This window comes from Gamsiella multidivaricata (genome assembly GCF_025024155.1).
Source record: "Gamsiella multidivaricata strain RSA 2152 chromosome Unknown BC939scaffold_32, whole genome shotgun sequence".
NCBI lineage: Eukaryota > Fungi > Mortierellomycota > Mortierellomycetes > Mortierellales > Mortierellaceae > Gamsiella > Gamsiella multidivaricata.
The window spans coordinates 266,133-278,247 of NW_026251740.1; the positions used below are offsets into that span (position 1 = coordinate 266,133).

At 48.2% G+C, this 12,115-nt stretch overlaps 3 protein-coding genes across 3 annotated transcripts; all 3 read right to left on the reverse strand.

Annotated features, from left to right (window-relative positions):
- Nucleotides 1-851: 851 nt before the first annotated feature.
- On the reverse strand, nt 852-2,867 carry BC939DRAFT_161004 (uncharacterized protein). Its single transcript, XM_051550290.1, has 2 exons — nt 2,631-2,867; nt 852-2,063 (listed from the first exon to the last, which is right to left on the reverse strand). Exons 1-2 carry the CDS (start codon nt 2,737-2,739, stop codon nt 1,018-1,020), a joined length of 1,155 nt encoding a protein of 384 aa, XP_051412294.1. The 5' UTR covers nt 2,740-2,867; the 3' UTR covers nt 852-1,017.
- Nucleotides 2,868-7,165: 4,298 nt separating this feature from the next.
- Nucleotides 7,166-10,094, reverse strand: BC939DRAFT_451480 (hsp7-like protein). Its single transcript, XM_051555672.1, has 2 exons — nt 9,587-10,094; nt 7,166-9,095 (listed from the first exon to the last, which is right to left on the reverse strand). Exons 1-2 carry the CDS (start codon nt 9,647-9,649, stop codon nt 7,182-7,184), a joined length of 1,977 nt encoding a protein of 658 aa, XP_051412295.1. The 5' UTR covers nt 9,650-10,094; the 3' UTR covers nt 7,166-7,181.
- A 15-nt stretch (nt 10,095-10,109) lies between these two features.
- On the reverse strand, nt 10,110-12,056 carry BC939DRAFT_451484 (peptidase M24, structural domain-containing protein). The gene is made up of 4 exons (XM_051555673.1): nt 11,761-12,056; nt 11,375-11,616; nt 10,338-11,292; nt 10,110-10,256 (listed from the first exon to the last, which is right to left on the reverse strand). The coding sequence occupies exons 1-4, from the start codon at nt 11,994-11,996 to the stop codon at nt 10,163-10,165; spliced, it is 1,527 nt and encodes a 508-aa protein (XP_051412296.1). The 5' UTR covers nt 11,997-12,056; the 3' UTR covers nt 10,110-10,162.
- Between the last annotated feature and the right edge of the window lie 59 nt (nt 12,057-12,115).

The window sequence follows — 12,115 nt, forward strand, 5'->3', positions numbered from 1 at the left end:
TTGGTTTCATGTCATACTCTATCCGTTAAATCGATATAAAGAAACCGGACAGCCGTTGAATATGTGGTAGATCACTTAATGGATGGGGCTGCATGCGATTCCAGCCCGGACGAGATGACAGATCCGTCCCCACCCTAGTCGCAGCCTTAATCAAAAGCGCCATCTCTGCAAATAATCTTAGTGCAGCCCGCGTCTCCCATAGTAGCATCTCGATTACAAGGCATGACTCGGCCACGTATCGCTGTCTATGAGGTAAGGCGGATGGAAAAAAACGCCGCGGCCGGAAATATTCGCGACGTATTATTTGAAGCACATTCAACAGAAGGATGCGAGTGATTCCTGAACCCAAAAATAAGGTTAATTGCCTCACATCCCATAGGACACAGTTATTGAACGTGCATGCAAACAAGCAAACAACTATAGACATTTAACATAGACTATGTCGATTAATCGTATTAATCGTGCGATGAGGATGGCGTCCAATAACATTTTCTACAGCATTACGTGTATTACTATTATTATTATTTTGTGGGACTATGCTGCCGTAGACTATTGCACTTATGTGTGCTGAATGCAATCCCCCGGCTACAGCCTCTAGTCTTTCTTTCACTCGAACAGCTGCGTTGTGTCCACCAGGAGATGCTAGACAAACAAAGTCTGCATAAAGGCGGTATATTTGCAACATCGCAGTGAATGAAACAAAGGAAAAGAGGAGGAACGCTACGAGGGATGAAGTGGATAAAAAGAAGTGATATTACAATGAAGTGGCTGAAAAAAGGGTATTCGGGCACAGACTAATGAATGAAAGAACATCGACGATATCATAGTACAAAAACAATGCGGAGGAATGGGTTGATGCGCGAATGCGAGCAGAACAAAAAACAGCAAACAGACAGGAGCGGGAAATAAAAGAAACAAGAATAAGAACAATAAATATAAATGCTGGCAGTGCATGTGGCAAAGCAGCCTGTCGTGGAGAGCATTGCATTGGAGAGGCACAGGGACTGGCCAATGTCCTTATTCCTCGCGGGACTCCTCTTTTTGCTCGAGCTCCGATGTTGCAGTGGTGGCAGGACCCGCCTGCATCACTCCAAGCTGAGTCCGCGCCATGGACAGTCCGTAGGTCAGGTCAACCAGTTCTCTGTCCATTGGGCCAAGGCCTTGTCGCAGACCCTCTGCCAGCTTGACCAAATCCCTGGCAATGTTTTCGATCACCCGCGCGTGTCTATCTCGCTCCTCTTGCTCCGTCATGCGATTTCTCGTCTTGCGAACCTTCTCGTGCAACCGACTATCGACAATCTCTCCGAGGTCCGTGGTGGGAATGGTGTCGCATCCGATGAAGAGCTCCATCCAAAGTTTTGGAGAATTGCTGACCCAATATTGACCATCGTCTGCGCGGTAAAAGAAGGGATTGGACTGGATATCGAGCTCAATCATGTTCTGCTGGATGCACTGCTCCTCGAGCTTGACATTCCAGCTCGGCACGACAACAAGTTGAATGTACCAGTCTCCGACAACCTTGTAATGGTCCGCAAAATACAGCTTGAAGTTTGGAAACATGACTCTTTGGAGCTGGCCAAACTCGACTTGGAAGCGTGTGGTTCCGTAGGGGGATGTTACTACTGGGCCACCGGCGCCAGCGCCTGTGGGGTCTGAGTCGCTGTTCAGAGGCGAACCAGTCGCGCAGAAAAAGAGGCCTGAGAGATTGTAGAACGGATTGACGATGGGGGAATGGTCATCGTCACGAACGAGGTTGTACTTTTCGGCGGGATATGAGAGGAGGAAGCGGCTCTGGATATGTTCCAGCTGCTTTTCTTGCCGCTGTTGGTCGTCTGGATGCCAGTTGCGGTAGATTCGGCGGCACGGTTGTGAGGTGGCGGGGGTGCAGTACATCAGTGCTTCCTGATATCGCTTCTGGATCAGAGATCCGAGCATTTTGCAATAGGCATCCATTGGTTCGTATGGGCGGGTCTGTGAGATGTGCGAAGAATGCGGAGGAAGTTCGGCCGCAAGCAATGACTGGATGGCGCCCATGGATAGTGGAGATTTAGTAAATGGGTCTTCTAAATATGAAGAGTTGCAAAAGGAGGTCAGTGTGGTGCGACTTCGGGTTTGTTTCGAACCTATATTGTGATGGTGCTGTGGAAACGACGCAATAGAAAAAAAAAACATGTGGAAAAAAAAAACATGTGCAGGGCGTTGAAGGAAATCGCATGCAAAAAAAACAGCTGGACTAAGAAGTGCGGTGCTGGGCGCTCCTTTCTTCCCAGCTTGACAGAAAAAGGGAAGCCCCAACAGGGCATCAAGGGGGAGAAGGAGATATGTGCCGTGCATTACATTTTCCCCACAGTCGACAGGTCATCCACTGAGCGACGCTTGTCCAGGCAAATGCCCTTGTTAGGAGGAAAAAAAAAAAAAAAAAAAAAAAAAAAAAAACGGGGCCAAAGCGAGAAAAGGGAATGCGGAAACAAAGACGACGAAAGGGATGGAACAGGTAGAATTGGTGGGTGACAGGGACCAGGGACCAAGGGCAAAGAACAAGGAATAGACACAGACCGCAGCGAGCATTGCAAAACAGGAGGAACCACAACAGCGAGGGGGTGAACACCCAACAGCGCCCAACACAATACCAAAGAGCACCAACCACGATACAAACAAATGATACAACAGCGAGGGATGGCTAGACGGCGTTCGATAATCCATGAGGGTCATTGACGGGAACATATGCAAACCATACATATTCCACCAACAAAAAAACAGTTGTATTAAAAGAGCGTGACAAACTGAAAGAATTAAAAAGGACGGCAGGGAAAGTATGCGAGATAGCAACTAGGGGTGCGAACGCAGTGCAAACACAACAAAACTCTGTTCAAATATGCAACAAAGCAATCTCCTTTGTCATCCGTATCATCCTGTGCTTTATTTTCCTGTCCAGTCTACCCCCAGCCATCCATTACTTCAGAGGGCAGTGTAAGTGTAGACCTTTGCTTCTTTTTTACTTTTTTTGTGCACGGTTGTCCGCTGTTCGTATGGACTGAAAGGCATGGGGCACCGCCAGAAATAATAATGAAGCTGAATAAGGAAGACATGCCATACCTGTCTGTGCCTGCAGGGACAACACCTTGGAGGGCAAGAGACTGACGGATACGGGGTTAGCGATAGGTGAGATTTGTGTTTCCAAGTGCGACAATAGGATAAAAGAAATAAAAAGAGGGGTGCAGTGGATTTGAGACGTGAATAGGGTGAGAAGGGAAAGATGTTTCTTGAGATAGGGGTCGATGCGAAAGAAGTTCAGTTGAGTTACTAGAACAAACAGTGAGCGCGGATTAGAATAATGTGTACGGACGAAACAAAGGCTGGGGTTGGGAGGAAGGGGGAAAAAAGAAAGAAAAAAGCAGAAGTGAAAAAGAAGGAAGGAAAGGGTTTTTGAATGAAATATGTTCTTGGGGATCCCGCTCTGTCCATGAGAAGTAAGTAACATTTGCATCCGCCCATCCATCCACAACAATGCTTTGAGAGCGGATGGGATACGAGAGCCTGCCTCCGCACCCGCTTTTTTTTTTTTTTTTTTTTGCTCCTCACGATCGTATCTTATTTCTATTTTATCACACATCGCCTTTGTCCGATTTCGAGCAGTAGAGTTCAATTTGGACCCCTCTCACCACCCCTGCTGGGCCTGCCTGGCCGACCCATGGTCCATGTCAGCAGTGTTGCCTTTAGAGTGAGAGAGAGCCGCACAGCAAGAGGTTTAATAGTACGGATGAGCGACGGGCCCTTTTTGCTAGCTCTGTGCGCCACCATTCCATATCATCCATATCATCCATATTATATATTATCTACTTCACTATACTCTCTTGATCGTGGGTTCCCAGTTCCTGGATGTCTGGTCATCGACTTCTAAGATACCAATGCTAATTAGAGTGTTGACAATGAAACCAAATGTATTCCTGTTTCTTTTTTTACTATTGGGGATTGGGGTATCCCTTCCCGAGGAGGATATGTAGGAGTTAGATGTTCGATGGGATGGGATTGACTTTTCATGCATGGCGCATGCCGGCTGGCCAACGGGCCATGCCGCCTGTTTGTGTGTTTCCATACTCGATACAGGAGTACAAGTACATGTCTTTCAGTAATGTATTCACTCATTATGCTCTGCATAGTCTACACAATATGGAATGGATCAATGTGCTGCATGGCATGGCATGGCATGATCCTTCTACCCTTCCCTCTCTTTTTTTTTTTTTGTCTCTCTTTTCAATTTAATCCAACCTCTTCCATTCCCGTCGTCTAATCCCCCTTTTTTGTTCTTCTTCCTTCTCCAAAGAAACTGAAGCGAAAAAAAACCCCCAACCGTTACGATGGCAATACAGTTCCAACCAATGGATCTCTCCCAGGTAGACTACGGCCCTGCGTTTCGTTTCATTTCCCATTTAGAACTACTTTCTGGGTTCGCCATTTTAATTTAAAAAAAATTCATTTCCAGAGCAGTATGTATTAAAAAAAGACATACTGTACAAAATATATCTTACATGCAAGAGCATTTAAAAAACGAAGCGATTGAAACGATGACATGGGAGGAAAAAAAAAAAAAAAAGCCTGCGAGTTGAGCTTCTCAAATGATCCGCCCATCTGTCGGTTCATTTTCTATTTTCACATAAAAAAAAAAACGACATAGAAACAGATAGACAGATAGAAGCAAAGTAACCCACGCTCATGTTCATGACTTTACCCATGTCCATGCACGACAATAACAACAATGTGCTTCAGTGGTTCAATGCTTGAATGCATCAATGCAATGCTTGCACGACATTAACACAATGATGAACACAACACATGCCTGTACCTGGAGAGAACACCCCGCTTCTAATCGATAAAATGACTAATTGGATTGAACATCGCCCGTCAGCCCATCCACCCATGCTCAATCACACCTCTCCCTTGCATTCGTGCATGTGTAGCCTACCTCCACCTGTGCACTCAGCATCATCATCATCATCGTCATCCGTTCCCCAGAGGGCGGCACCTCCTCAGGGGTAGGCAGAATGCTCACCAGCCTAGTTTCACATACTGTGCGATATATCCCTTAGCGGCTCCTTCCAGCTCCCTAGCCCCAGAGAGTATTATAGCGTATGTTCTGAATATAACATCCATAGCTGGCACAATACAGTGCACGAGAGATCATCGACCATAGGTTAGCCTCCCGATGTTTTCCTTTGTTGTTATAATTTTTGATCCACGGCCCAGTCTGAACTGTCTGCGAGTCCTGCATGAGTCTGCTGGCACATGTACAATATGGTGTGACCAAAAGTCCGTCGGCAATTGTTTGTTACGATGATGGTCGTTGTTGTTGTTATCGTTGTTGTTGTTGTCGTTTTATACAGGATTTTGAGGAAAAGAAGGAACCAGACATCGGCGGGCGTGTGCGTCGCGCGCCAGCTGGCCGTTAATTGTATAAGGACCTACCATAGTCGGTTCCTGAATGATTCATTCTTAGTTCTCATCATTGCCCCTTGCCGGTCGAAACAATTGAACGACTGCTCTTCTAATCTTCATAGTTGAACTATGGACTAACAGTTTCAAGACTATCAAGGGGAAAGAAGATATGTGGATCCGATAACGCAAACAGGTTTGTTGGTATGAATGCAATGTGGAGTTTGACATTCCATTTTTCTAATTGGACTTCTTCACCATGGTAACCCTGTTACCCTTGTTTGCTTTGTCCGGGGAGGAACGGTAAATATAGATACGGATAATGGTAAGGATAATGATAATGACAAAGAAATGAAGCCGTAGAGACTAAGACCGAGAACCATCCCATCGTCGAAAATGAACTTGTGCCTGGTCCTCCACGAGCTGCAAATGGATCATCGCCCGCATGTTCGTTTAATATAACTTTCAAAAGGGGGCCATGGTTATCTTCGGAATCATGTAGACTTCGTGTCCGCCATGCAGTTCGATGCCTATAAAGAACCGCATGAGCTGATTATCCATGCATACTAAGCGCATATTCTATTTCATATGAAAGAGCTGCAAGTGAGAGCACATCGTCCTCGTCACCTCAAAGCAGACCGAAAAACAAGAGCAGTAGCAACGTTAGAAGTGTATATCCTGCTCAGGACAAGAATAGCCATCGGCCTTGTTCCTGACGCGCCTAAGAGTCGCTGTGATTCTCTTAAGCTCACGCTGTCAGTTAGCAATTTCTAATAAAATTCTCGCACCGACTAGCTGTATAGGAATAACCAATCCTCATATGCATACTGCGCTGCCATGTGCCAGGGACTGGATGGAGCTGCTCCCATGAAACGTGGTCCTCAACTGAGCCATATTGCTGCAGCAGGCTACAATGGTGCTCGTCGGAGCCCAAAGTAGATATGGACGATGATGATGATGGATGTAAAGAGATTCTTATCAAATACAAGAATGCACTTTTTAGTGCAAATTAGGTCTAGAAATACAAAAAACACCATCGGCCCTTTACCATTGACCATCGACCATCCATCGCACCCCATCGTTCACCATCTTAATTCATCTTGCTCTGATTCTATAAAGACAATAGATGATGGGTAACAACCAGGAGAAGAAAGACCATCTATGGGCATAGATACGACCATTTATGCATGCATGCATGCAGTATCTGTGTTTGCAGTTACGGTTTGCCTTTTAATAATAAAAAAGGCACAATGGCTAGTCTTCCGAGGCTCTCTCTCAACCAGCCAGCTGTGTGCATGGGATGCACGATATAGACTATACCATGCATTGCATACAAATACATTTCTTAATGTAGGAAATGTACCTGCATGCTTTCATGGATGTCTCACACAACCGTTCGAAAACACGCATGTTAGCTGGATGTACGCCCCCCACATTTATCTTACCTTGTCAGTCTGTCAGTCTTCTCTGAAGCAATCCAAAGCAAAAACGGAAGAACGGCGATGGGCAAGCAACGGCACCACCGCCACAGCAATAGCATTTATATCAATGCCATTAAAAACGCCTTGTAAAGAAAGTGCGAATAAAAACGAATAAGCCCGAAAGCAAACTTTTTTTTTATTATTTTTTCTCCAACGTTATAATCCGCTCGGCTGGTGCCGAGTTTTGTCCTGGACACCTTTAGTACCTTCGTCCTCTTAGTCCTCTTAGTCCTCTTAGTCCTCTTAGTCCTCTTAGTCCTCTTAGTCCTCTTAGTCCTTCTTGGGTGGCTCGTTGTCGACTGTGGGTCCATCCTGATCAGATCCCGAGGATCCCTGGCTGTGGGCATTCTTCTTGTATACCATTTCGAACAGCTTGAGACTTCCCTGCTGCAGCTCAGCGGTCTCCTTCTTAATGTCTTCCGCCTCCAGATTCTCGGCCTTCTGCAGAACATCGCGCAACTTCGAGATTTGCTCCTTGATCTTCTCGGACTCGGATGCGTCGAGCTGGCTCTTGAATTCCTCCATGTTCTTCTCCGTCTCCGAAATCACCGATTCTGCGTGGTTCGTTGCCTCAATCTGATCCCTCTTCTTACGATCAGACTCCGCAAACCGCTCCGAATCCTGGACCATCTTCTCAATCTCATCCTTCGACAATCCTGAAGATGCCACGATCGACATCGATTGGTCGCGTCCCGTCGCCTTGTCCTTGGCTCCAACATTCACGATACCGTCGGCGTCGATATCGAACGAGACCTCGATCTGGGGGATACCCTTGGGAGCTGGTGGTAAGCCATGAAGATTAAAGTCGCCCAGCAGCTTGTTGTCACGAACGAGCTCACGCTCTCCCTGGAAGACTCTGATCTGGACCTGAGTCTGACCATCCGCTGCAGTTGAGAAGACCTGCGACTTCTTCGTGGGAATGGTCGTGTTGCGATTGATCAGTCTCGTAAAGACTCCTCCAAGGGTCTCGATTCCAAGTGAGAGTGGTGTGACATCAAGCAAGAGAATATCCGTCACCGATCCAGCCAAAACACCGCCCTGGATAGCTGCACCGATAGCAACGGCCTCGTCGGGGTTTACGCTCTTACCGGGCTCCCGCTTGAAGATCTGCTTCACAGTTTCGATAACCTTGGGCACGCGCGACATTCCTCCAACAAGAACAACGTCGTCCACGTCCTTAACATTCACTCCTGCGTCCTTGATGGCCTTGTTGCAAGGCTCGATCGTGCGGTTGATCAGACTTCCTGCCAGCTCCTCAAACTTGGATCGGGTCAGCTTGAAGTTGATGTGTTTTGGGCCAGTGGCGTCAGCGGTGATGTATGGCAGGTTGATATCCGTCTGGACAGTGCTCGAGAGCTCAATCTTGGCTTTCTCGACAGCCTCACGAATACGTTGGATGGCCATGCGATCGGTCGAAAGATCAAGCCCTTGATCCTTCTTGAACTCACCGACGACATATTTGACGAGCATGGCATCGAAATCCTCACCTCCCAAGGCTGTGTCACCGTTCGTGGACTTGACCTCAAAGACACCGTTTTGAATTTCGAGAATAGAGATATCAAACGTGCCTCCGCCCAGATCGTAAACAGCCACGGTCTTGTCTGCGGTCTTGTCCAGTCCGAATGCCAATGCTGCTGCTGTGGGCTCGTTGATGACACGCAGCACATCAAGACCTGCGATTGTTCCAGCATCCTTGGTCGCCTGTCGCTGAGCATCATTAAAGTAGGCAGGGACGGTAATAACGGCGTGCCTGACCTTCTTTCCTAGGTAGCCATCGGCAGTGTCCTTCATCTTGCCGAGGATAAAGGCGCTGATCTGGGAGGGCGAGTACTTTTTGCCACGAGCCTCAACCCAGGCATCGCCATTGTCGGCCTTGACGATCTTGTAGGAAACAGTCTTGATATCATGTTGGACAGCAGCGTCCTCGAACTTGCGTCCGATGAGACGCTTGACGGCGTAGATAGTGTTTTCAGGATTAACGACCGCCTGACGCTTGGCAGCTTGCCCGACGACGAGCTCTCCCTCCTTGGTGAAGGCAACGACCGAAGGCGTGGTGCGGGCTCCCTCTGCGTTTTCGATGACGCGGGGGGTCCTGCCCTCCATGACGCTGACGCACGAGTTGGTTGTGCCCAGATCGATTCCGACAACGGGTCCTTGGATGGCTGCCGAATACGCACGACGCTGCTGCGAGGTTCCAAAGAGGAAAAGACGACGAATTAGTAGCGTTTATTTGGACGAAACCCCCTGCTGGCGCGCTGGCGCATAGAAAGATGCGGTCACGGACGAGACGAAGCAGTCCAATGGGGGTCCGACGAGAAGGGAAAAAAAAAAAAAAAAAAAAAAAAGTGCCCAGGGAATAGGAGACGGCTTCAAGTGTCAAAAGCAACAGCAGAGGAGGCATGGGGGACGCAGGGAGAAAGCATTCGTGTCTGGTAACCAGCAAGGAAGCCTGCCACGAGCTGTAAAGGGTGTCGAGTGATGCGCAAGAAAACGGATCTTATTCGTCCCCACAATCGCGTGTCAGCCAGTCCATGTCTTCTTCATGGCACACTCACGCTCGCACTCAAACATGCCCATAGAGAAGAGTTAAATGCGCCGACAAGGAGAAAAAAGAACAGCGCGCAATAAGAAGAGACGGTAAAAACCAAATGTCGGGATCGGGAGGAGATACGTACCAGTGCTGGGGAGCGAACAGCAGTGTGCCACCCACTCTTTGCAAGCGAGGTCAGACGATACATGATGTGTAAGAATGTCTTAGATGTACAGGTGAATAAGGATATGAATGGGGATTCTTTGATATGTGCAGTGCGTTGTAAAAAATATGTGGAGTGAATGTGTGTATGTACAAGTGAAGGTGGAGGTGGTGGTGAAGAAGGCGGTTGTTGGCGAAAGAGAAAAGAGAAGCGAGAGGTCGAAGCAGCCCTTTTATCGAAAGTGAGCACAGGCAGTGAATTTCACACACTGACGAACATGCGAGAAAAAAAAATCCGCTGCAGCCGCACCGGAGACTCGGATCCAAAAACGGCCATCCTCACTCGACACGCGCACGTGAACAAGCCCTTGATGGCCTCGCCTGAGGAGAGAGCCGGCATTTACTTGGCACATCTGGAAGGATCTGGCGTCAATAAAGAAAGGAGGGAGCCGGTCTCTACAGTATTTCGTGGCGTCACGTACAAGGGACGGTTCTAGAAAAAATACATCGTCTTTCTTTTATTGCATGTGCGGTATGTAGGGTTGTAGGGTTAAACCTCTCAGGGATCGTAAGCAGACTCCGCCAAGTCGCCGCTCAGGATCTCGTAGCCGTTCTCGGTCACCAGCACCACGTCCTCCAGACGGATCCCGAACCTAAACAATAATAAGCGTCGACTGTCAGTCATCCGAATCAACGTAATAAACACATCACATCACGATTCCTGTTCCACTTACGAGCCCTCGACATAGATCCCGGGCTCATTGGTAAAGACCATGCCTGGACGGAGTGCTGTGTCGGTGTTACCAATGTTTAAATACGGGTCTTCATGGCCATCCAAGCCAAGCCCATGGCCCAATCGATGAGTGAACCTAATCCCGTAGCCCTCAGAGGCAATAAGTGATCGAGCGGCCTTGTCGACCGACGCACATGAGGCACCAGGGCGAACGGTATGTAACGCCGCCTGCTGCGCATTTTTGACAATATCCCAGACCTTATCGAGCTCATCGTTCATATCCTTGCTATCGCCACGCTTGATCCAGAACGTTCGTGTAATATCCGAGAGGTAACCGTGAAGTCGCGCACCAGAGTCGATCAGAACCATCATGCCCTTCTCAAGGCTCGTGTCATTGCCGCTTCCATGAGGAAGAGCCGCGTCTTTGCCAAACAGGACTAAACTGTTGCCATGTTCGTACTCAAGACCTGCCTGTTGGTACGCCTCTGTCAGCAGCTCCTGGACTTCGGATTCACGGATGCCCACCGTGATGTCGCCCTTGATCGCTCGAATGACATTGACGGTTGTCGTGGAGACACAGCGAAGGATCTCGATCTCGTGGGCCGTCTTTTGCATTCTCAACAAACTAATATCCCGGTTTGCAATTGAGAGTTTACGTGTTGAACTCTCCAGTGCAGTATAGAGACCGTGGGAAACAAACTGGCGCATGTCGGGATCGATATAGATTTGCTCCATCTCCTTGGGCTTCTCCTTCTTATCGCCCTGGACATCAGCATCATTTTTCTCGTCATCGTCATCCGGGCCAACCCAAGGGGTTTCAAGCACCTCGCGCACAACCTTGTAGGCAGAACCACCTTCCTCCCAGGTCTTGATCGAGATGCTCGATCCAGGAAGCAAGCCCTGCCGAGCACGCGATGCTTCAAAAGCGGGTGCAACGATCGTCGCCTTTGTCAACACTATCAATCAATCGAATAAATTCATAAAACGATAAGGGATGATATCTTCTCCTACTCCTACTCTCCTGCTTCGTATACATACCTCGATCGGTATTATCGCGCTTTGCTTGTATCACCAAAAGGAAGGGGCGCTCAGACTGAGACCAACGAATGTTTGTGAAATACTTCATGTTGCTACCCGGCTCTGCAATGTACGCGGTTGCTTTCAGATCGACCAAGAGACTTGAGAGGTTGGCCTGACGCTCCTCAAACTCGGCAGGACTGATGGGACGGACATGGTCGCAAGAACCGTTAAGGTGGCTGTAGCGGGGGTTCCCAACACGTCTATCACCATAATCGTAAACAAGAAAGCGCCGCGCAACAAATGTCAGTGCAAAAATAATGACAACACTCAGTGAGAAACGATACGAGTCGACATTCTCCTTCCTTGACAACATTTCATGCTGCTTTCGTGCACTTTTGATTTACCCAGCGATAAGATCGTACACGCCCATAACAAAGAACCCAAGCAACGCAAGGAGGATGGCAAGGACACCAATCCTCCAACATTTTCGAACCGATTTTTGACGCTGATGCTGTTCAGACGGGCGACCGAGTGCTGAAGGGATATGGGATCTTGCCTGGTTGCTGCTCTGACTGTTGAGCAGTGGCTGGCGCTCCAGGTCAGTGGCGTTGGGCACGAGCCCGTTATTGGCGGTAGCCATGCTGTCTTACGATGGCTCTTGTGTTGGGATAAAAAAATATATGAAGATAAAAGTGAGGTGGGAAGGCGTTGAAAAAAAATAAAAGAAAAGAAAAAGGCGTGCTCTCACGTAAAAAACGT

Coding starts and splice junctions, on each gene's coding strand:
- BC939DRAFT_161004 (XM_051550290.1), bottom strand. CDS start 2,739: ATGTATGGTTTGCATATGTTCCCGTCAATGACCCTCATGGATTATCGA. Junction 2,064..2,630: donor ATCGTGGTTGGTGCTCTTTG/GTATTGTGTTGG, acceptor CTTCATATTTAG/AAGACCCATTTACTAAATCT.
- BC939DRAFT_451480 (XM_051555672.1), bottom strand. CDS start 9,649: ATGTATCGTCTGACCTCGCTTGCAAAGAGTGGGTGGCACACTGCTGTT. Junction 9,096..9,586: donor CTGTTCGCTCCCCAGCACTG/GTACGTATCTCC, acceptor GGAACCTCGCAG/CAGCGTCGTGCGTATTCGGC.
- BC939DRAFT_451484 (XM_051555673.1), bottom strand. CDS start 11,996: ATGGCTACCGCCAATAACGGGCTCGTGCCCAACGCCACTGACCTGGAG. Junction 11,293..11,374: donor GCGCGATAATACCGATCGAG/GTATGTATACGA, acceptor ATTGATTGATAG/TGTTGACAAAGGCGACGATC. Junction 10,257..10,337: donor GGGATCTATGTCGAGGGCTC/GTAAGTGGAACA, acceptor ATTATTGTTTAG/GTTCGGGATCCGTCTGGAGG.